Here is a 24488-nt window from a genome sequence, read left to right on the forward strand (position 1 = left end):
CAGGTTGGCAGGCAGGGAAGCCACAGGACCCCAGTTACCTCTACTTCCTTCTGCAAGCACTCCTCTCCTCCCGCCACCCCACAGAGTAGCCGGGTTCACTCTGGGGTTCTCTCTTTAAATATGTCTGTTCTGTTATTCAACCTTTCTATAGAGTATTTCCTCTCAGCAGGTACATATCTTTGTCTAAGATCTCTAATTGATTTTTTTTCTCTAACCACTGTTCTTATTTCATAATAGTTTGTCCTTGTTTCTTGGCTGTAATAATATCCTCCCTTTTCTCCCTGAGAATATATAGTATTTACTTAGAGCACTGATTAGTTTGTGTTCTTAGCTCTGTTTCCTCAGGAGACATTCCATGATTGATGCTGTTCTCTTTCAGAGTGTGCTTTTGCTCAGATGTGTAGGGTTTCTTGCTTGTGTGTTTATGCTTTAGAAATTGGAATCTCTCTTTAATCTGTTTTCTGCTTCTGTTTATACAAAGTACTGGCGAGTTGGGTGGTAGCTACTTCTGCAGGTTTTAGGACAGGAGGACTAGGATGTGCCTCAACAGCTGATCTTAGGTGTTTGGGGTACCCTTGGACCTCCCAGAGTCTGCTAGCCACCTGGGGCTCTGCCATATCCCATTGTTTCAATAAACAGCTCTTATTGTTTTTGTAGTGAAAATGGAAGGTGAGGGGAGAGGGGCAGGGCTCCATGGCTATCTAGCTCCGGAATGTCAACTTCTATATAGCAGAGCCATAGTCTGCTCTTGGCTTCCACTCCTCCCTTACCTGATATTTTTCTCCCTGTGGTTTGTCTCCATGGCTGAAGCCTCTGGCTTCAGCTTCCCGTGTTTTCTCGTTGGCATTCTTCACTGTTTCAGGTTCAAGTGTCACTCACCATCTTAGTTTTGAGCATGACTGTTTAACTATCCACTCTGTCACTTCTGTGGATTTGATATAGAAAGGGGAAGAGGGGTTTAGGAGAAGGCGCAGCCTTAGACTGTGGCTTTGTCATGGTGTCGAGAGCCTTCTGTGTGGCCATGCGGTTTCTGGCTTCTTCTCTTGAGCGTGCTTGGGGTGGTCTCCTTGGAGGTTCTCCGGCTGGGAGCCCCCAGCTGCAGTCCTCTGATGCAGGGCAGTGTATCCTGTGGCTGACCACGCCTGACCATCAGCTCCCATTGGTCCTCCCCTCTGCTTTGAACTCACAGCTGGCTCTTTACCTCGGGATCCACATCTAACCCCCTAGAAAACCTCTTCCATGGCCCCCATTGGTGGTGGACACATAAGCTGTTTTAGAGACCCTCCCACTCAATTCTGGGGCTATTCCAGCCAGCTTTTGCTCTTTAGATTTTTCCAGAAGAGAGTCAGCCATTATATACATATCTCCAAAAGCCTAGGGAATACATATCAAATTCTTGAAGCCCCTTTTCTTGGCTTCAAGGAGGAGAGGCACCCCTTTACTTCCATCTTGGGAAGGTGGGGAGAGGGTCCACTCAGTACACTGACAGCTTTCCAGGGAAATCCTTCCTTTACAATCTTTCCCTGGTTCATCTTCAACTTCTGCTTTTCAATCTTGAGGTAGGTAATGAACTAATGGTTGAAAGATGGGTTTCACAAGCTTTCAGCATGACCTGCCTCGCAAACTCACAATTACTGTATTGGGCTCGGGTTTGAGACATCGGTCAAAACTGCACAGGAAGAGTCCCATTTTAACATCCTGTTACTTATGTGTCTGTAATCCTGCATTTTCTTCTAAACGTACCTAATGGAAGATATATTATTATATTATATATAATCAGCCATCATTTTTTTTTCAGGGAGCTAGAGGACCTAATGGCTCAGTTGGTGAAAAGGTAAAAGATGAAAAAGAAAAATTTTCTCTTCCTTCTTCCTGTCTCTCTGGGTTTAGTATAATTGAACTGTTGGGCTGAAGTACGAAACATGTAAATGTCATGGATCAGAGAAAAACATCTGGATGGAACTGCTTGGGGAAGGCGGAACATCTGGAGCTGGAGGAGAGTGAATAGCCTGCCAGGTTCTCTCCTCTGTCACTCCCTCCACCCAAACGCATTCAGTGAGAGCCGTCAGCTTATCTCCAAGTAAAATGTCAGTTGGCAAGACGGCTGTTTCTGTACCATTAAGCAGCACCAATCAGAGAATCCATCCATCTAATGAAATTCAAAGAACAATTTTTCTGACTCAGGTGTGAATGTTGTTCCTTCCATGAATGAACCCAAGACTAGATAGTCAGCCTGTCCTCTTCCTCACAGGGTGATCCTGGCAACAGAGGCTTACCAGGACCCCCAGGGAAAACTGGACAAGTTGGTGCTCCTGGGGTCATGGGACCCCCAGGGCCTCCTGGACCCCCTGGGCCCCCAGGCCCTGGATGCACAACAGGACTTGGATTTGAGGTATTTTCCTTCATCCCTGTGGTTAAAGAGCAATGTGCATTACAGATGACTGGAAAGGCCAGCTAACTGGATGCCATGGTACTGCTGGTTCCCTGCTGAGCCCCAGCTTCCAGCACCATACCTGGCACAAGGAGGTGTCTGGGAGTCAGATCTGAAATTCTTCTTCTTCCTTCCCTAGGATACCGAGGGCTCAGGAAGCATCAGGCACTTACATGAGCCCATCTCTGGGCCAACGGCTTCAAGTGTAGGTTGACTTTTGAAACCTTCACTTTGAGGATTGTCATGCTGTCATGCTGGAGCAGGGAAGCTGTGGGGTGCCGTCCTGCTCTGTTACTTTCAATAATTCACACTCTCTGAGCCTCCAGCTTCCAGCTGTGCGGTGGGGAGACCAGGTGCTCTTTATAGCTTGTTTCTTTGAGGAACAGCATAGAGGTTTTGCACAAGATATAATATGGGAAAACTTGAAAATTACCTTTCTCTCTCTCTCCCCAGTCCCTAACCATCAAGCATCTCTACTTCATTGCCTCCTTTCTGCTGCCATTTCAAGACTCACACTTTGCCCCATTTCAGAATCCCATGCTCCTAACAGGTACCCCTGCCCGCTACCTCTTCCCCCAGGGAGGTGTGGTCCATCTTCTACTATGATATTTCTCTCAAGACCAGTCCCCAGGATCTCATTATGTTTGTCAAGTGGTACCCAGAGCTGAGCACACTGGTACAGGAGGAGCTGAGCCCCACAGAGGAGAGCATCACTGCCCCCTCCATGATTGAATAGGAAGACCTCCCCCATCCCCCAGATGCAGAGGGCTCTGAGGTGCAGGGTCAAAGGACACTCAGCCAGTGCTGGGAGAAGACCTCTGTTCCTCTTGCTGTCTGAGATGTTCCTTCCTTCTGACTCTGTAAGGGGAATTTGCCCTTCATCTTTTGCTACCATTATCAGGGATAAAATCCTTATGAGAGCTTAGGGAGAGATGGCAAGACGGAAGGGTAGATAGAAAGTGGGCAAAGTGAATAGAAAAAAATTCAAAGAATATTTGTTTGTTTTGCCAGGGTCCCAAAGGAGAAAAAGGAGACCGGGGACCGAAGGTGAGGTCATAGATCTGTAGTAGGGGTGAGAGAAGTTTTCATCCCGGTTCTAGGAGCATTACCCATATACAGTGAATTTTTTCCCACTTTCACTGCTATATCCAGGGTGACAGAGGGATGGATGGAGCCAGCATTGTGGGACCCCCTGGGCCCAGGGGGCCACCAGGGCGCATCGAGGTCCTGTCTAGTGTGAGTATCACCAGGTCAGAGCATGGCTATGTGTTTTGTGACTTTGCTAAAGGGGAGGGAGGGTTATCCACAGCTTTGGCGCCTTCGGGGCTGCTAGTTATGCAGGGGGTGTGTAGCTGGCATCTGGTGGTGGAGTTTCTACCTGCCAGCGTGGGCCATCTGTCTGTGCCTACTGTGATACCTCTGTTGTCTCACATAGTGTGTCCCCAACCCTCTCTTCTGGTTGGCAGCATTTGCAGTCAGGAAAATAAGTGTAACAGAGCTGTAACCAACAGGCAAGGAACATAAGTGGGGGAACCAGGGAGGAAAGATGGTTTAGAATATGAGAAATCAAGACAGATTTTCTGGAAGAAGTATCTTTAAAGAGGGACTTGAAAGCTAAGCAGGATTTACCAGGTAGGTGTGGAGGACAGGACTTCCAGAACTCAGGAGTCGGAACTCTCAGAACCGAAGCACAGAATAGAAAAACATGGGTGTATCCAAGGCCCAGGGAGCTGATGGGCTTGGGGGTATGTGGAGAGTGATGGAAATTTGTAGAGAAGACTGGGATGTGGGCTGGGACCCGATCGCAGCCCACTGGACATTAGAACATCACATTTGTGAAAAATCATGGCGCTTATGAGAGAAATAACATCATACTAGTAGATGACAGAAAGACAAAAAGTCCCAAATAACTGAAAAAAACAATGACATAGATTTTTAAGTATAATTCAAAAATATCAAATGTAGATAAGGATGTGGTGAAATAGAAAAATCTCTTTGTTGGAAGTATAAATTGTACAGTCCCTTTAGACAGCTCTTTGGCAACGTGCTAATATGTTCATACTGAAAATTTCCACATGGAAAGACCTCCATGTCATATGATTGAGTAAAAAAAGCAAGTTGAAGAATAATACACATAGCCTGGTACCATTTATATAAAATAACCACTTGGACAGATACACATAAAACACACATATACACCCCAAAAACACTGTTTTCTGTAGGTATTAATATTATTATTAATTTATAATTATATATTAATAACATACATATAATATTAATTGTTTCAGTCACTCATTCATGTCCAACTCTTTGAGACCCCATGGACTGCAGCCTGCCAGGCTTCCCTGTCCTTCATTATCTCCTTCACCATGTATATATTTTAAATTCTAATAATTTATAAAATTTTAATATTTAAAATTATGCAAGAAAGAAGACATTCATATACCGTGCAGTTTTAAGATTAATCAAAAGAGAAAAGTGATAATATGGCTCAGTGCCACCTTAAGAAGTGGGTGGAGTGTGTGTATTGGCAGTGGGCGGGTGTTGTCAGTCTCCGCCTGCATCTGCCATGCAGGGTGACTTCAGTTAAAGCCTCACTGCCAGGAAAAGGTGGAATATGTGCCACCCTCTGTCTCTTTGTCTGATTTTTCTCTTTTCAGTCTTTGACCAACATCACCCAAGGATTCATGAATTTCTCGGACATTCCTGAGCTCGTCGGGCCTCCGGTGTGTATCCACAGCTGCCCTGGAATGAGGGTCCTACCCAGATGCCCCAGTTGAAACTAAGTTGGGTGGGTTGGAATCTTTGGGCTCCTGAAGCACAGAGCTTAAGTGTTTCAAAGTAGAATGGAAAGAGAGCTTTGTGTCTCTGAGAAGTTGCTGCAACATTAATTTGATTGTGCTGGGAGTTTTGTCCAATGCGGTGGAAGCTTCCAGTCCCTTGCATCAGAAATATGTGTAATGGAAATCAGAGAATCATAACTAACAAGTTAATTGACGTCTGAGCAATGCTTTGGGCCTGCTTTTATTTACGTGGTCTCATTTCCCAGAAGGGGAGGAGCCTACTGCTAATGGGGAAACTGGCACATGAGGAGGGAATGTGACTGGCTTTAGTCTTCCTGGCCCCGTTTAGAGATCAGGAACACACAAAGAAGCTACCTCATTTCTTCAAGTCCACAGAGTCAGTTTGTGACATAGTAGGACCTCAGAGGAAGGAAGCTTCCTCCTGCAGCCCGGGGGGTGGATTTCCACTGCATCTTCTGCATCTGCTGGTGACAGCTGGGGAGAGAGGAAAGAGCTCTGGCCTTGAAAGCTTTGGGTTCCCAGTCCCCAGTGGGGTTGGCCTGAACCCCTGCCATCCACATCCTGGGGAAAACTCAGCTCTCTCCCCAAGGCTCTTGCAATATATATCCTGAATCCAAATATCTGAGAGATTCCTTTAGAGCCAGTGTCTCCTGCTGGGTGCCTCTGTTCGTGGGTCGTTTCACTGTCTCTTCCCTACATTTAATGGGGCTCCCTTTCCTTGATTTCTGCTAGAACTACCCAAAACACCCCAATAAGCAAACCCTAAAGCAAAGAAGCAAAAGTCATTTCCCAAAGTTTTCTTCTAATTATTGGAAGTTTAGAGCATTAGGTGGCTTAATTCTAAAGCAAAACACAGCCTAAGATCTAAGAATTGGCATCTCTTTTCTGAGTCCTTGGGCCTTGTCTGCCCGCACCCCTTCTCTTTTTCCCACCCCAAGAATCTTCTTTCTGTCTCAATCCCTGGCTTTCTCTTTGGCAAATCCAGGCCTTCAAGGGTATCTCTAAGGGAGGATCAAGGTTTTCCTATTCAGATAGTTCCCTCCCCATTACACCCTTACGCTTTTCCACTCCATTATATCAATCTCTGGTTTGGGAAGATCCCCTGGAGAAGGGAATAGCTACCCACTCCACTATTCTGGCCTGGAGAATTCCATGGACTGTACAGTCTATGGGGTCGCAAAGAGTCAAACATGACTGAGCGACTTTCACTTTCATCACTTTTCGTCTGTACACTATATATATATATATATTAGTATATAGTCCTTTGTACCTGTTGCTTCTGCATCTACATATTCAACCAACCTTGGATTAAAAAAAAGACTGAAAAAAAAATCCAGAAAGTTTTAAAAAGCAAAACTTGAATTTGCTGCCTGCTGGCAACTGTTTACATAGCTTTTACATTGTATTAGGTATTATAAGTAATCTAGAGATGATTTAAAGTATATGGGGTATGTATATTGGTTATATGCTGACCATTTTATGTAAGGGGCTTGAGCATCTGAGGATTTTGGTATCCACAGAGGATCCTGAAACCCGTACCCCTCGGATACCCGGGGATGACTGTGCATTGGGAAAGTTGTTGTCGTTCAGTTATATCTCTGTATGTATATTCTGCCAAACTCTTACGCCTTTAATAGGTATGTGGGTAGCTGGGCTTGGAGGAAAAAGTGTCCTGGCACCATGTGGAGTGAACCACAAATTTTGTTTCCTAGAGCCTTTAAAGCCACTGGCCATTTAAAATAATCCCTCTCGCTGAGGGAAGAGAACTGAGTCTCACCAACTGCCCCCACATCTAACCCCAAATACCCCAGCACACCCTTGGGGCCCACCCCTCAGAGTTGGGGAACTTCTGAGAATATTTGTGAAGGTCAAGCACTGCATTCATTGCCCCAGGGGTTTCTGAGGTGGAGAAGGAGGAGGAGTGGTTGGGGGTGGGGGAGGCTGGGACTTACGGACCCCCAAGTCCTGACTGGGGGTGCAGAGGCTCCAGGCTTCTGGGCATTTCCTGGCTCCGTGCCAACTAGCTGTGTGACTGCATGGTTCCTCCCCCTATGGAATGGGTCTTGAGTCCCACTGGGTGGGGACATGCTTGGGCCTTTGGGAGGTGCTAGAGGAAGTGTGTTCTTGCCTGGAGAGTCCCGGGGACGGGGGAGCCTGGTGGGCTGCCGTCTATGGAGTCGCACAGAGTCGGACACGACTGAAGCGACTTAGCAGCAGCAGAGGAAGTGAGCCCCTGGGGTGCAGGTTCCTGCTGGCCTGGAAGTGCTGCTCCTGAGCTGCCTCTTTGTCTTTCTGTGTCACAGGGCCCCGAGGGCATGCCTGGGCTGCCAGGATTCCCAGTGAGTACCATGGTAGCCATCTTCGTTTGTGCCCTGTGGCTATGTACATTCTGTTCCTCCCACCTGGAATGCTGTTCCTCTCCATCTGCCCAGCTGAGCTCTAGTAGTTCTTGCTCATGTAGTCTTTCCTACTTGCCCCCACCTAGAGTGATTGTTCCCACCTTTGAGTCTAAAAGGGCTTTATTTTCACCTCTTTTCTGCCTTGAATAACAGTTACTTATGCCCCTATTCTTTTTTCCTCAACTGTACCATGATCAGCTTGCAGAGGGTGGGGTCTTGTTCATCTCTTTCTAGCCTAGGCCAGCCAGAGTCAGAGTTGGAGCCCATGGTTAGCTTCCTATAAATGCGAGTAGATCAATCAGTCATTTCAGGTAGCTAGCGTCAGAGTGGCAAATAGATGGGGAAACAGCGGAAACAGTGGCTGACTTTATTTTTCTGGGCTCCAAAATCACTGCAGATAGTGATTGCAGCCAAGAAATTAAAAGACAGTCACTCCTTGGAAGGAAAGTAATGAACAATATAGACAGCATATTAAAAAGCAGAGACATTACCTTGTCAACAAAGGTCTGTCTAGTCAAGGCTATGGTTTTTCCAGTAGTCATGTATGGATGTGAGAGTTGGACTATAAAGAAAGCTGAGCCCGGAAGAATTGATGCTTTTGAACTGTGGTGTTGGAGAAGACTCTTGAGAGTCCCTTGGACTGCAAGGAGATCCAACCAGTCCATCCTAAAGGAGATCAGCCCTGGATGTTCATTGGAAGGACTGATGTTGAAGCTGAAACTCCAATATTTTGGCCACCTGATGTGAAGACCTGACTCATTTGAAAAGACCCTGATGCTGGGAAAGATTGAGTATAGGAGGAGAAGGGAATGACAGAGGATGAGATGGTTGGATGGCATCACTGACTCAATGGACATGAGGTTGGGTAAACTTCTGGAGCTGGTGATGGACAGGGAGGCATGCTGCAGTTCATGGCGTCGCAAAGAGTCAGACACAACTGAGCGACTGAACTGAACTGAACTGAGAGTCAAAGTAGATAAAATTCCTAGAGAGAGAGGATGGTGGTGATGGGGGACCGAAAGGGGGGAATCAGAGCCTGCAAGTCCAGTAATTAGCAGTCTGTGTGCACCATGCTATGGGGCTTCCACCGTGGAAGGTGAAAGTGCATCTCTGTGTAGGAAGTGATCAGTTGAGTCTAAATGCTTGCGTCTGCTCTGAAGCCCAAGGCTCCAGAGTGAAATCTGCACCATTGCTCTGTATAGTGCAGTCATGAAAAGGCCTAAATGCCGCTGGTGATGTGTGTGCTGCTTCCAGGATAGGTGAGGGAAATTTATCAAAAAATGTAATGGGGATTTGTCATTGATGGTAGAATTATAAGTGGTTTCTTATTCTACTTTTTTATATTTCTGAGGTTTTCTATTTTTTTAAAGGAGCATATGCTATGCTGACACTGAAAATACAGGAGAACTTGACATTAAAAAACAGGAGAGAGTGACAGCCACAGGGAAGACCTCTTAGTTAGGAAGAGGAGGCGAGACCTCTGAGCTCCAGGCCCAGCTTGGCTTCTCCAAAACCAGAGCGTGTCCCAGACACATTTGCCTCTGAATGACTAGTTCTGTGTTCCCGAGGGAGCCTTGGGCTTCTCAGAGGAGCCTTTGGGACCACTTGAAGAGTAAGGAGGGGGCCAAGTAAGCAGGATCCAGGGCACTGACAAGACTCCATCTGATGTATTTTATATATTGGGCTTTTGTTTAAGACTTTACTTGAAAAAAGGAATGAAAAGAATTTCACTGCTAAAAAATAACAACTATTTGAGGACCACTGCATTAACCCAGAAGAAAGGGACTTGTGAAAAGCTAAATTACATAAAAAGTGTTGAAACTCTTTTTGGGGACAGACGTCTGGCTGTGTGAGTCATTGTCGCAGATCTTAAGTGTCTGTTGGAGTTGAGACGAGGTCACCTCTCACCGGATGTGCAGAATTTGGTTCTGCAGAGGGAATAGTGGAGGCATTGGTGGGGGTTGGGGGTGGGTGCAGAGAGGCTAAGGGGACAGGCTCGCCCCTGGTGGAGCGACGGGAGTGGAGGATGAAGTGCCGAGACCAGCTGGGATCACTTTGGGTGTCAGACTAGGGTGTCTGGATCCCATTCCTTAGGTAGTGGGGAGCCAGAGAAGGGGTGGGAATCATGGAGGATGGATGATGGGGCAAGTGGGCTGCAGGACAGCCCCAAGGACCCATGGGTGAGCAGAGGCAGCAGGCAAGGCCGTTTCAGTGATGCCCATTGGAGGAAACCATAGTTCAAAGAGAAATGGGGCCTCTAGGGCTCCTAACACTCGATGCTGTCTTCTTCCCCCAGACCACAATTTCCAGACCACTTAAAATTAGGAAAACATCGTAACTGTGACTTCCACTGACACTCTGTGTTCTTTTACTTTTGGGGGAAAAAGAAAGAAACTTTGTTTAGTTAAAGCATTTTAATTTTAACAAACAACCAAATACTCTCCAATAACTCCTTCTAGGGCCCAAGAGGTCCAAAAGGGGACACTGGCGTACCTGGATTTCCAGGACTAAAAGGAGAACAGGTAAGAAGGGCCAGGTGTGTGGGTGGGAGAATTTGCTACATATTTCAAGTGGGTTGAAAGTAGCTGTTAACTTTTTTAAAGTTTGAGATATAACTCAGGTACCATAAAATGCACCCCTTTCAATTGTGAAATTCGGTGATTTTTAGTATAGTTGCAAGGTTGTGCAGCCACCACAACTACCTAATTATAGAACGGTTTCATCATGTTGGAAGAAACACTGTGTCTTGTAGCAGTCACTCTCCAGCTGTTAACTTTCGTGATCTCAAGATTCCTCCAGGGTGCAGGTGCGGTGCATGGAGAAATAGATGCTCATCATAGTTGGAAAGAGAACTCAGCCAAGACTCCCCTGAATGCTCTTCCCATGAGTTCTGTGCTCAGTCTATGCCTCCACCGGGCTCTCACATTATGATATGCACTCCCTGAGGGCAGGCACATCCACTTTCCTTTCTGTGGCTCCAGTACTTAGCACTGTGCCTGATACATGAATGGCACTCAAAATATTTGCTGGATGAAAGGATGTATGAGTAATGAATGCAATGAATGCTAACATTTAGAAATTCTTATTATGCTATTATATTATTATGATTATTATAAGCTGGGGCATTCTGCAGTTGGTTAGCAGTCTTGGTCCAGAAGTTTTGGGATAAATATTTAGCATGCAGAGCACTTCCTGAGATTTCTAGGACATTGAAATGATCTTTGTACCTTTCCACATTTGCCTTAGAATTGGTTTCCCAGTTGGTTTTTATAGGTAAGGGGAGAGTAACATTTTCATACACAGACTGATGTGACTCTGCATTGGATTCGTCTGTCCATCCATCCATTTATATACTCATCCTGCTTACATCCATTCCCTTTGATATACCAGCCAGGTTCCTATGCTAGGCGCTAGGAACAGTGAGATAAGATGTGAGGAACAGACATGCAGAGAGCCACAGAGAGACTGGTTATTGTTGTAATGGGAGTCTGTACAAAGCCAGCAGGAGAAACCCTGAGCCTGCCTTGGGGTGTCAGGGAAGGTGGGTGCATCTCTAAGAGAAAGGACCATTAGCTACTCTCTTTCCTTCCTTCCCAAACCATTTCACACTAGCCCCAAGGAAGTGGAGAGAGTCTCTAATGTCTGTTGGACCACAGTCCAGGGGGCGGAGGGTTCAGTGTGCCGGGTCTGAGTTTAACACTACATGAGACCTTGTCTTGGGGTGCCTTTTGCTGCCTCGGGCCTGCAGAGAGGGTGTGGGGCCAGGGCAGCTCTGGCTTGCAAGGAGACCTGGTCAAATCCGATTAGCTCTTGCCTTAAACCCTCTGTTTTCCATGTGGCAAGTTCAGGCGGATCAAGAAGGACCTACTTGCCATCCCTGCCCTATCCCCTGCCACCTTGAAAACTGGGAGGAACACCCAGACAGCTCTGCTCTGACCCCAGCGGCAAACGCACTTTCTCTGGCTTTACCTCTAATGCTTTTGTGCTTGCTTCTTCTTGCTGCTGGCGTGCTCAGGACCGCTTTTCCTCACCAGTTGAGTGGTAAGATCCAAATATCAAGTGTGGGCCTCGGGGACAGAGAGGAGAGGCTGCTCGGATTGCTTTGGCGCCACTGCCCTGGCTGCTTCCAGCCCTGTTGAAGGGAGACTTTCGTGTGGTCCAGCCCAGCTTTTCAGGGGCCAGCATTGAAGTTCGGAGCCAGAGCCTTGAATGGTTCCTTTCCCTGGCCTTTCTCTGAACATATATCTTCTTGAAAGCCTCCTGGGTGGTAGGTAGCCCTACAGAGTACAGAATTGGGGGCAGGATTCTGTGTCCCTGCCACCAGTCTCCCCATCCCCCCTGTGTCCCAGCAACTGAGATAACTTTGCCTGATCAGGTGAGTATTTGTACAGGAGCCTGGAGCTTGGAGGCAAAATTCCACATAGAGACTCAGGACCCCTGTGTTGACAGAGGCCTCCACTGATCATGCTCTCATGGCTTTCCCAATTTTAGATATTTTAACAAGAATAAGGATTTTAGGCGAGAACAGATCTCAAGTTGAGCTGTTAGGAGCACAAGCCACCAGATATATTAATGTTAGGAGCCAGAGGTTCTTAGCGGGGAGCATACAGCCAGAGGTGGGGTGGACCTTGAGGATTGAGGTTCCTGGAGGATTAAGGTGGGGATGCTGAGCAGGCAGCAGCAGGAGCCTTGGAGGGGCTTGCAGGACCCCAACCTGTGCTTTCAGACAGTAACTGAAGTACATGGAGGCAACAGAGTAGACGATATTTAACCACTTAGGAGGCTGTGCAATATTTCAGCAAGAGGTCATGTCAGGGCAGGGGGGTTGGAGAGGCGATTTGAAGGCCAAAGAAATGGTGGTGAGCTTGTGGATAAGGTGGCGAGGTGAGGCCCAACTTCATCAAAAGGTTCTCTGAATTACAGGGTGAGAAGGGAGAGCCAGGTGCCATCCTGACGGGGGATATTCCTCTGGAAAGGCTGAGGGGCCAAAAGGTAATTATTCTACCAGACCCTGAAACCACATGTCTGCTTCAAATCTCATCTTTGTTTCTGCTGCTGACTGTGTTCATCTGAGTGACAGGTCTTTATCTTCCTGTTTTAGGGTGAACCTGGAGAGCACGGAGCCCCGGGACCAATGGTAAGCCAGAGCATGTTACCCCTAAACTGGGGTTTGAAGCATTTATCGTACTTTGGCTCAACTAGATTGAGTTATGAAAATAATGATATGGCAATGTGTGTGTGTATCAATGTATCAAGGGTAGGCTGATTGTAATTAAATAAAATCTCAGTGGTTTAGCATAGTCGTGGCTTAGTTCTGAGTTTTACAAAATCCACTGTGGTGGTTGCCAGTTGGGTATCTCCCCTCCAAGCAGTGACTCGGAAGCCCATGATGCTTGTGTCCTGTGACTTCACTGTCTGGTGGATTCAGATTCACACTGGCATCTTCCAGCTGGCAGGCCAAGCTTGGGGAGGGGACAGACCATGGAAGATGATGAGTTCCACCTCTGGCCTCCACTGATGCAGGAGGCAGTGGGGTGAGTGGTGGGGGAGCTGTGTGTCCAGAAGGAAGTGGGGAAGCAGATGGTGGTGAGCCCCACAGTTGTGCCATGGGTCTCGCCAGCTATAGACTACCATTGCCCAGGCAACCTGGGCCTTTTGGCTTCTGGTCTTAGATCTGCTGCTCATTTGCTGTATGAGCTCAGACAAGTCCTCTTCTCTCTCTGGGCTTCTGTTTTCCCAACTGCAATTGAGGATGTTGACTGAGTACTGAATGACATGATTGGGCCTTTCTTGCTTTATTGCTCCAGGAACCTATAACTCATTCAGGCTTCTGAGCAGTTTTAAACTACCAGTTCTCTCCAGATGAACCCTAAACTTCCCTGTCATATATTTCTCCTCAAAGAACAAAGAAAACTCATGCAACATCCACCATCGGTTGGACAGTGATGCTTCAACACAGATCATCTCATTTAATTTTCACCACCCTGAGCGGTGAATGTCAGAATGCCCATTTTATAGACCAGGAAACTGAGGTCAAAGCAGTTAAGTAACTTGCCCACTGCCACACAGCTTGTTAATAACAAGTGGGAATTTGAACCGAAGTTGTCAGAGTCTGTGTCCTAGTTTTTCCCAGCACACCTCACTGCCTCCTGTGAACGCCTTCATTCTTCTGAAACATTTGGGGCTGGGGAATTGCACACTGGGATTTGAATGTGGGGTTTGTTTGAAGCTGAATCTCTGGACTGGGGAGAAAGGACCTCACAGTACTCTAACAGGCACATGGCCTTGATGAATGGTGCGTAAACTCCAAGGTGTAGCCTTCAAAGGACTTTCTAAGGCCTTTGGTCCCTTCAGTTCAGTTGCTCAGTCCTGTCTGACTCTTTGCAACCCCATGGACTGCAACACACCAGGCTTCCCTGTCCATCACCAACTCCCAAAGCTTGCTCAAACTCATGTCCATCAAGTCAGTGATGCCATCTAACTATCTCATCCTCTGTCATCCCCTTCTCCTCCTGCCCTCAATCTTTCCCAGCATCAGGGTATTTTCAAATGAGTCGGTTCTTCGCATGAGGTGGCCAAAGTATTGGAGTTTCAGCATCAGTCCTTCCAATGAATATTCAGGACTGATTTCCTTTAGGATGGACTGGTTGGATCTCCTTTCAGTCCAAGGGACTCTCAAGAGTCTTCTCCAACACCACAGTTCAAACGCATCAATTCTTCGGTGCTCAGCTTTCTTTATAGTCCAAATCACATCCATACATGACTACTGGAAAAACCACGGTTTTGACTAGACAGACTTTTGTTGGCAAAGTAATGTCTCTGCTTTTTAATATGCTGTCTAGGTTGGTCATAGCTTTTCTTCCAAGGAGCAAGTGTCTTTTAATTTCAAGGCTGTAGTCACCAACTGCAGTGATTTTGGACCCAAGAAAATAAAGTCTGTCACTTTTTCCATTGTTTACCCATCTATTTGCCATGAAGTGATGGGACTAGATGCCATGATCTTAGTTTTCTGAATGCTGAATTTTAAGCCAACTTTTTCACTCTCCTCTTTCACTTTCATCAAGAGGCTTTTTAGTTCTTTGTTTTCTGCCATAAGGGTGGTGTCATCTGCATATCTGAGGTTATTGATATTTCTCCCAGCAATCTTGATTCCAGCTTGTGCTTCATCCAGCCTGGCATTTCACATGATGTATTCTGCATATAAGTTAAATAAGCAGGGTGACAATATACAGCCTTGACGTACTCCTTTCCTGATTTGAAACCAGTCTGTTCTTCCATGTCCAGTTCTAACTGTTGCTTCTTGACTTGCATATAGATTTCTCAGGAGGCAGGTAAGGTAGTCTGGTATTCCCATCTCTTGAAGAATTTTCCACAGTTTGTTGTGATCCACACAGTCACAGGCTTTGGTGTAGTCAATAAAGCAGAAGATGTTTTTCTGGAACTCTCTTGCTTTTTCGATGATCCAGTGGATGTTGGCAATTTGATCTCTGGTTCCTCTGCCTTTTCTAAATCCAGCTTGATTATCTGGAAGTTTGGTCCCTTAAGTCAGGCAGAATGGATGCCCTGGAGAGGCATCCTTGGTCCTAGCTGCAGGCTAGGGCAGACTGGGAGAGTTTTGTGTTAACCACTGGTTAACCACTTACTAGGGCTTCCCAACGGAGAAGGTGATGGCACCCCACTCCAGTACTCTTGCCTGGAAAATCCCATGGATGGAGGAGCCTGGTGGGCTGCAGTCCATGGGGTCGCTAAGAGTCGGACACGGCTGAGCGACTTCACTTTCACTTTTCACTTTCATGCACTGGAGAAGGAAATGGCAACCCACTCCAGTGTTCTTGCCTGGAGAATCCCAGGGACGGGGAGCCTGGTAGGCTGCCGTCTATGGGGTCGCACAGAGTCGGACACGACTGAAGCGACTTAGCAGCAGCAGCAGCAGGGCTTCCCAAATGGTGCTAGTGATAAAGAACCCACCTGCCAATGCAGGAGACATAGGAGACTTGCATTCCATCCTTGGGTCAGGAAGATCCTCTGGAGTGGGCATGGCAACCCAGTCCAGTATTCTTGCCTAGAGAATCCCATGGACAGAGGAACATGGTGGGCTACAGTCCATAGGGTCACAAAGAGTTGTACACATCTGAGTACTTTGCATACATAGCCTGTCTCAACACAGTCTGTTTGCCATTTTTTTAGGGCATGGATGAACATGTTATTAGAGCAGAAAGAAGTGGCTTGATAGGTCCCAGGGTTAAACCAGTCATTCCCCTGGAAGACAGGACAGACCCAGCTTCAAAAAAAAGAGGTGTCCACTGGACATAGAGCTTGTTCTAGGAGGAGATCATGCATTGTATGCATCCCAGGCACTGGAAGGCATGAAGGCTCCTGCAGGAGGGTGGAGCAGTGTCTCTGGGAGCAAGGGGACACAGAAAGCCAGCACTGGAATGGAGTCCATGGGCGGCGCTCATCTGGAGAACTGGGATGCCAGGCCAAGACTCTGGTCCTTAGGGACATGTGGGAGCAAGGCAGGAACCAAATCCTGGAGCAGATTATTGGACTGGGCTGACGTGAGGAGTGGGTCTGGGCTGCATTATTCCAGCAGGGGATATGGAGAGCCCTGGAACTTAAGACTGAAGGCAAAGGTCCACGTTCTGAGCTGGCCCAGCACACAGCTCCTTGGGAGTTGAGGCCTGGGGCTCCTGACCTCTTGTTTCCTTGTTATTCCTGACTGGCTGAGAGGGTTGGGTCCTGTGTATGTGATGGGGCAGAGCCTGTAGGAGGGATGGAGCAAGTGGGTCCAGCTGAACTCAGAGAGACCAGCAGCCAAGGAGCCAGGCAGGTGGATGCCTCGTAGGTTCTTGTCCCCCATCCTCCTAGCAGTGGTTCATTGTTACCACTGCCCACAGAGGTAGGCTGGACACCTCCCATCTCCCTGGCCTTTTAGTTTCTGTTCCTTTGTTTCTTTTTTAATTGAAACATATGTGACATACAGCACTGTGTACATTTAAGGTGTGCATGGTGATTTGATACATTTATATATTGTAGTATGATCGCCATTGTAGAGACAGCTGCTCTCTCACATCACATAATTATCATTTCTCTTTGCGGCTGGAATAAAGATGTAGACTCTTAGCAAGTCTGAGGATTATAATACAGTGTGGTATTCCCTGTACTGTGCATTGTTAGCTCTCCAGGACCTCGCTGTACTAGTTGCAAGTTTGAACCTTAAGCCAGACCTCTCCTACTCCCCCGCCCTCCTGCCCCAAAACCACCTTTACACACTGTTTTTTACTATTTTAGCTTTTTTAGATTCCACATATAAGTGACATCATACACTATTTTTCTCTTTCTAATCTGGCGTTTACTTTGCCTCCAGGGACCCAAAGGACCACCAGGACACAAAGGAGAATTTGGCCTCCCTGGGCGACCTGTAGGTATCTGAGTTCCTCAGACTGCCCGTGGAAGAAGGACATGTGGGCCAGGCTAGCCTGTGGGTTTACTAAGGCCTCTCTCATGGGTTTCAGGGTCGCCCAGGACTGAATGGCCTCAAAGGTGCCAAAGGAGATCGAGGGGTCATGATTCCGGTGAGTGCCACACCAGAGGCCCAGCCCCACACCCAGGAACGCGGCCCCAGGGCCAGTGTCAGGAGGAGGATTGGTCGGGTGCCAGGTCCAAGTGAGCAGACAGAATGCTCAGGAGTGTTCTTCTTCCTCTGCTGCCACTTCCAAAGATCCGCAGCCCAGCCCTGTCCTCAGGCTCATTCTCAGGAGGTCCTGCACCAAATCCACCTTAGTGGAGCATAAGCTTCCGCATCCAGACCCAGAGAAGGGTGGGAGAACACGATCTGGGAATCCTCAAGAAGTCTGGTTTCAAATCCCAGGTCTTCTGACTCGGGTTATATCATGTTTTTCTTGGATTACACATTCCTGGGGGTTTCACAGGTCACTGGTGTAGATGGGGTGGGGCTGGTGAGCATTCTTGAGAGAACATAGAAGCTCAATCAGCTGCGTACGCAGAGCCTCACCAGATGGCAGACCCTGGAACATCCGCAGTGTCCCGCATCTGCAAGAAGGAAGCCAGTGTTTATTGGTGCTTTTGAGGACAAGATCTCAGTCTTGATAGTAGCTCTCCTGAGAGACACTGTGCGGAGTCCTTGTTTTACACAAAAGGAAACCAGGGCCTTTAGTTAGTTAGTCACCTTTAGTTAGTTAGTTAGGCACCGTGGGAGGCCCCCCATTTGCTACATGCAAGTGCAGCTTGAAGTATGTTGTTGATTCTGTCTGCACCTCCTGGTCTCCAGGAGGTCTCCAATTGGTCTCCAATTCTGCATGCCCAGAATTGCAGAAATGAGGTGGTGTTGAATCACTGGGCATTGACTCACTCACCAAGCCCTTGGGGCTGCAGGTATAGCAGCCAGTCTAGTGATCACGTGGAGCCTCCACATGGGCTGGGCGCCTCTCACCTGCGGTCAGAGCCTCGCCCTCCCCCACGTCTGCTTCAGGTGCAGCTTGGGCTTCAGGATCAGCAGAGAAAATATCGCATGGTGTCACTGCCAGGCTGACCTGGCTCTGCCATGGACTCTGCCATCTAACAGGAGTTGGTGTTTATCGTTACATTTATGAGGGGTCCTTTCAGGCACCGTATCCCAGCAAGGTCCCACCCCACCACTCCCTCCATATGAGGGATACGTGGGTAGAGGTGGTGGGCTCTGTATCCGCTGAGCACTACTCTGGGGGTCAGAATCTGGCTTCCAGTCTCCATTCTTCTGTGAATTGCTGCGTGGCCTTTAGCAGGTCAGTTCCCCTTTCTGGCCCTTGTTACCTCCAATTGTAAACCAGCAGTGATACTTGCTCTGCTGTTGTGAAGATCCAGTGAGGACACAGAGGTAGACATGCTTCTGGAAGAGGGTGGCCCACCCGTGGGAGGAGTTAGTCGACTTTAGAAGACCCTCCTTTCCTCGTCTCCAAACCCTGCAGAAGTACCCTGCAGCTGCCTCTGTGCTTACAACAAGCCGAACTCAGTAATGGCCTTTCTTGCCCCCCTTCAGGGTCCACCTGGCCTACCTGGCCCTCCAGGCCCCCCAGGACCACCGGGAGCTGTGATTAACATCAAAGGAGTAAGTTGGGGTGGGAAGGGAGAGAGACTTCCTGGGAAAGCGGGAAATGGTCCCCTACTGGCCTGAGCTGGAGTCAGGTGTCCTCAATCCCTTCTCTCATTCTCATTTCCAACAGGCTGTCTTCCCAGTTCCAGTCCGGCCACACTGCAAAACGCCAGTAAGTAGAAAACAGTAATGGCCTTAAAGAGCAGGCTTTAGCATAGAAAGCAACTCAGAGACGATAAGTTTTTAGGTTTTGTTTTGGGCCACTCCGTCAGTGTTCTCTCTGATGTCAAGTGAGTAGGTGGCTCTGAATCGTATTAGGGCTTCTAAGGGCACACATGTGGACAATGTTTCTTTGCGATCAAAAAGCAGTGTCTTTTGTTATCTTCATGTAGACACGTTAGCTTTGTGCTTGGAGCAGTATAAAAAAGGGAGAAATAGATACTTTAAAACACAGAGGAGAATAAAGAGGCAATTCTGACTAGTGATCTTCACATTGGGAGCTACAGGCTAAAATCTATAACTATCCTTTCTTAACTGTCACGTTTCTGCACAGTACACAACGCTGAGAGGAGGGACTTCCTCTCCCCCTTTGTAATGACAAAACAATCTGTGACTCAGACAAGCTCACCAACTTGTCTAAGGTCACAGGAAGGACACAGCTGGGCCATCGCTCAGGTCCCCTGGCACCCCTTGGTACCCCAAGGGGTCAGGCACATGCCTGTTCACCCCACTGGTCAGTGCACTGTCCCTGAGGCCTCACCCATGTGAGGAGGGTCTAGTTTTTGTGGGGAAACGCAGGGGGGTTAGCCTCTCCCCATGCACAGGCATTAGTCACTGAACATAATCATTCACTCAGCAAGTATTTATCAAAGATTTACGAATGCCAAGTACATGTGAGGCCCTAGAACTGCAGTGGTGAACTAGACAGGCGTGAGCTCTGTTCTTGGGAGCCTGCAAATTACAATTTAGAAGGGTTCTTTGAAGCGGGTTCTTAATTGATGTCTGTAGGGGTGGTGATGAGACTTGGGTCAAGGGCTTTAAAATGACACAGTTTGACTGAGTGTTTGCCCAGACATCTGTCCACATCTAAACTTTGAAACAATCAATTCTGCAACCCAGGACCTGGAAACTCTGGTCTTGAAAACAGAGGATGGGACCCACCTGTATAGGGACCTACCTACGTAGGGTGACCTGAGAGATGGCTGCCTCCCACCATAGACAAGGAATCATAGCCTAGCGAGGCCAGATCTCTCTCTGAGTTGGTGCCCAAAGCCCCTCCCAACAAACAGGCTTCAAATGGACTGACCATGGGACAGAACTTGGAAAACTCACGAGTATTGTATAATGCTACTGCAATTACTGTGACCTATGCTAGGATCCTTTGCAGTGACCATGGCCATTGGGGGTCATGATGTTACTTTAAAAAAGCCAGAGATGAGCTAAGAGCATTTGATTTTGATTTCATGTTGCCTGGCTAGACACCATGCAGGCTTGAGTGTGGATGTTTCTTGACCAGCTCTCAAAGTGGACAGTTGAATAAGAAATGCTTCCTCTCACATCCAGCGTTTCATGGGCTTCTTCTCATTTCATCCCCTTTCTAATACCATAACAATTAACAGCTCACCCCTGGAGTGGAGGAACTTTATCAGCACAGCTATAAGATACCTGCTTGGCACTGCTGCCTTTGTCTTTAACTTAGAAATGTTTTTCCTGGAAGATTACTGTCCCTTTCCCACATCTTCTGTTGGTGACACCTGAGCAGCTTGTGACCCTCCACCCAAAAGTATGGGAGGATCTGGGATCAGAGGGATCATTTTGATTCACATATTAACTGGGAAAAAGCTGGACTTATAAAAGGAGGGTGGCAGATAGCTCTGTTATTAAAAAAGAGGGAAAAAAATGCAGGAAACTGGGGATGAACTGTGAATATTATCTTGAACAGCTTGGACCCCAGACCCATGGCACTTAATGGGAAGTCCAGAATAGCACCCTAATCTAATGATAACTCCTCTTTATTAATTATAACCACCATCAACTCCTGTTCTGGGTGCTCATCTTTGATTACACATGGTAGCAAAGCTAACGGCTGACCCAGGTTCATGACTTGAGTACATCACTTACCATCGCTTGACCTCTCATATGAGTCAGTCCTAACTGATCAGAAAGGAGGCCAGGAATGCTCATGGTTGGCCAGACCAACATTGCTATGACTTATCTTTCCCTTTGCAGAGTTGTTCAGCCCATAGATTTCACCCTGGCTCAGCTACATGATGCACCCCCAACCCCTACACCTGCTAATTGAAGACCTGAGATGCTTTGCATTGAGGGGCCCTATGGAGCTCAGGGCTTTTGGGGGCTCCAATATCCAGGGCAGGCCTAACTCCATGACCTTGCCCCTTGCCCCTGGGACAGGGGACTAGCTCCCTGCGCATACAAAAACCAGAACAGGGTTTACAGTGTATGACCTTGGCTTTCTCTCTCTCTCTAGGTTGGTACCACGTATTCTGGGAATTCAGAACTCATCACTTTTCATGGTACACACTCCCGTCTTCACCTTATGTTTCTCTGGGATGTTTCCTGACCCTCCTATCTCTGCAGAGGTGGTTTCTGTTTGCCCAATTCTGGGCGTAAACTAGGTGCTCTGAAAAGTCTGACTGCATTGTGGGAGGGGAGCTGAACCAAGGCTGAGCCAAGGGCACCTCTGTTTGCTTGTGTCACCCAGCTGCCTATTTTATGCATCTTGTCTGGGCCTCCTAGCTAGGAGCCAGCACTCCATTTTTCCATCCGTGTGTTAGTTTGTTCGTAATGCGTCCACTGATAGCTTCTCCTCGCCTGGTGCCGTCCCATTCACTGGGCTGAGACAGATGGACCCCATGCTCTTCTTGCCACCCAGGCCCTTAGACTCTGCTGGGCGAAACCATTTAAAAAGTCATTACAGTGCAGTATACCAAGAGCTAAGGCAGGGAGGTCCTGCAGCTCAGAAGGCCTTTGCCTGAGAGCGTTCCTGGACCAGCAGCATCAGCAGTCCTGGAGCTTGTTAGGAATGTAGACCCTTGGGCCTCATCACAGACCTGCTGGGTCAGAAGCTTCGTTTCATAAGCTCCCTCTGAGGTGTATACACACACAGTGCGTTGTGAGACACACTGGCTCTGAGGGATTTGTAAACTTCAGCATGTTTGCGGCTGGTGGGAGCTTATCTACCACTCATCAGACAGGAAATAGGCTAGGAGACGGGAGCCGCAGGTGAGCAGTGACTCTGGTCCTCTGTCCCCACACAATGTCACACCGTGTGTGCCTGTTTTGATTGAGAAGTCTGGACACTTGCAGTTTAAACAGGGAAAGGCCCATTTTTTCCCCCTAATACTGATCTCTGGCTCAGCTCTGTCACCCCTGGCCTGCCAGGTGGTGGTCTCCCTGATGGTATCTAGTGTCACGGGTTTTTGGTCACTTTTGGTTACAAAATCCAGGATGTTCTCAGACTTCTTGTTCAGATCCAATTCAAGGTAATCCCTTCCTCTGGTGCCAAGGTGACCTTGGGGAGGAGCAGGTGGAGCTGGATTTGTTTTTGTCAGATCCCCTGTGTGTGGCTACACATTGCTTAGTCTCTCTCAGGAACCAGGAGTTCAGAGCTCTAGTGTCCACCCACTTATCCAGGTGGGGAAAGGGCACTGCCTCCTTTTCCAAACTCTACTCCCAGGAGGCTCCCTCTGAGCCCATCTTCAAGATAAAGAGCTGGGGGAGAAGGGAGGGCTCTAAGGCTGATTCTGCAGAAACAGTGCTTCTCACAAGTCCTCTGGGAAGTAGGATACAGCACTGTTGGCATCCTTCCAACTGTGAATGGAATACTGATCACCCTAACTGTCCTCTGCGGCCCTCCTGGGGCATTCTTCCCTTCCCCTTACACCGCTGTGCTGCCCAGGCTTAGGTGATATGAGACTGAGTGCTTGACTTGGTGTTGAGTCTCAGTCCACGTGCATGAGGCCATCCAAGGGAGCTCACTGTAGCCTCTGCTGTACTCCCATGATGCACTGCTGGCTTGATGATGTACTTATTCCATCCTGCCTGGTGCTACCCTGACTGTGTCTGTCTCCCTGAGAGCTTCCCAAGTTCAGGAATTGTGTCTACTGCATCTACCTCTGCCTCTCCATCCTACAGCAAAAGATTTTATACCCTCAATAAGCTTTTGTTTGTTGATTGGACTTAAGAGGCTCCACTTCAAAACCTTCTCAAAAATGTCTTATGTAGGATGAAGGTGTTTTTCCACTATCTTATTTTTTTAAAAACACGTGTGTATTTGGTGGCAGGTGTTAAAGGAGAAAAAGGATCCTGGGGCCTTCCCGGCTCAAAAGGAGAAAAAGGCGACCAGGGACCCCAGGGACCACCAGGTATCTCAACTCTTGTTCTGTATATTGCCCTTTATTTTTGTTCTCGAGAAAGCCAACAGAGCCAGTAAGTGAGGCTAATTACATTACCACCCAGCCTGCAAGCTCCATGAAATTCCAGAAAGACCCAGTCATGGGTGATGCGTGTTCAAGATGGAACATTGTCAGGAGAAACCAGAAGTTGCCATCATTCTAGCTTCATATGCAGATCGAGCCCCAGAGAGGACCAGGGAAGAGCCTAGGATCTCACAGGATCACAGATTCTGGACTGGGGCTCATTTCCAAGCTGTGTCCCCTCTACCAGCTAAACCAATATGAGGTCATTTTGGCTAGGCACTTATCATGTTCCTAGATGCTTTGGTATTTGAATTTCTGAGACTGATTGCAAATTTTAGAAAGCATTTCTTTTTCAGGCCCTCCTGTGGATCCAGCTTACCTGAGGCACTTTCTGAACAGCTTGAAGGTGAGCTTTTCTGAGACTTTGGCCTGTGTTTCCAAGTTCTCAGGCTTATGTCAGAGACTGGCTCATCTGACTCTTTCTGAATGTTCTCTGAATGATCTTCCAGGGGGAGAATGGAGACAGGGGAATCAAAGGAGAAAAAGGAGACTCTAACAGTGGCTTCTCTGGCTTCTCTGTGTCAGGGCCACCGGGCCTGCCAGGAAGTCCAGGTCTGGTGGTGAGTAGTGACCCCTCCGAGTCCCTTTCCTCAGTGAATCCTGGAGTTCCTGAAGCTTCCCAGTGTGACTAGGCAGCTGGGAAGCAAGAGCCAGTCACAGGCTAGAGGCAGGCCTTGGGTGTCAGCCTCTTTCCCCGATACTTGCTAACTGGTAGGGAGCCTGACTGAGGCCACGGAGGAAAGGGAGCTGGCCAAGGCCATGTGCATGCAGGTAGCTTCCATGTCACCCACTGCATTGCCTTATGCACACCAGTGGTGGAAACTTCACTCAATGCAAAGAGTTGTTAATGGTAGACACATCAGATAATAGACGCAGAAGCAAAGGTGAGGAAGATATTTTTGGAGTGGCTATTTGATTCTTCTGGAATTTCATCAAACAAGAAGCCCCTGAGTCAGCTTGGTCTTCTTAGGATGAGAAGCTTCTCCAGGTCACAAGAAAGAAATTCAGTTTACGTCTCCAGTGAGATTATGACGAGATCATTGACCCTCAGGGGGCCTGGAACTCGCCATGAGCAAGACAAAGCAAGCCGGGAGGCCAGGATTCTCCTCCAAGCTCTGCTGCCAATTTGCTCTGAAACCTTGGCCAAGCCCAACCTTTCTCTGGGCCTCTGTTTCCCCATCTGTGAGATGCCAAGGCTGAACTAGATGAACTCCAGTGGACCTTGTAAGTCCAGGGCTTCCTGGGCTTCTCTCCTGTCATTCA

The 24488-nt window shown here is 47.9% G+C and overlaps 1 protein-coding gene across 2 annotated transcripts in view; it reads left to right on the forward strand.

The window, feature by feature from the left end:
* The window catches only part of COL15A1 (collagen type XV alpha 1 chain), a 103324-nt gene that overhangs the window by 65582 nt on the left and 13254 nt on the right, over positions 1-24488 (forward strand). For both annotated transcript variants that reach the window (XM_070375547.1, XM_070375546.1), the window contains 18 exons: positions 1799-1834; positions 2252-2392; positions 2571-2636; positions 3443-3478; positions 3584-3667; positions 5092-5157; positions 7539-7574; positions 10094-10156; positions 12558-12626; positions 12736-12771; positions 17002-17055; positions 17150-17209; positions 18673-18741; positions 18857-18898; positions 21215-21260; positions 23031-23111; positions 23522-23571; positions 23675-23785. In XM_070375547.1, coding sequence (XP_070231648.1) covers positions 1799-1834; positions 2252-2392; positions 2571-2636; positions 3443-3478; positions 3584-3667; positions 5092-5157; positions 7539-7574; positions 10094-10156; positions 12558-12626; positions 12736-12771; positions 17002-17055; positions 17150-17209; positions 18673-18741; positions 18857-18898; positions 21215-21260; positions 23031-23111; positions 23522-23571; positions 23675-23785 — 1146 coding nt within the window. The remainder of the gene's footprint in view (positions 1-1798; positions 1835-2251; positions 2393-2570; positions 2637-3442; positions 3479-3583; positions 3668-5091; positions 5158-7538; positions 7575-10093; positions 10157-12557; positions 12627-12735; positions 12772-17001; positions 17056-17149; positions 17210-18672; positions 18742-18856; positions 18899-21214; positions 21261-23030; positions 23112-23521; positions 23572-23674; positions 23786-24488) is intronic.

Source organism: Bos mutus, chromosome 8 (assembly GCF_027580195.1).
Source record: "Bos mutus isolate GX-2022 chromosome 8, NWIPB_WYAK_1.1, whole genome shotgun sequence".
NCBI lineage: Eukaryota > Metazoa > Chordata > Mammalia > Artiodactyla > Bovidae > Bos > Bos mutus.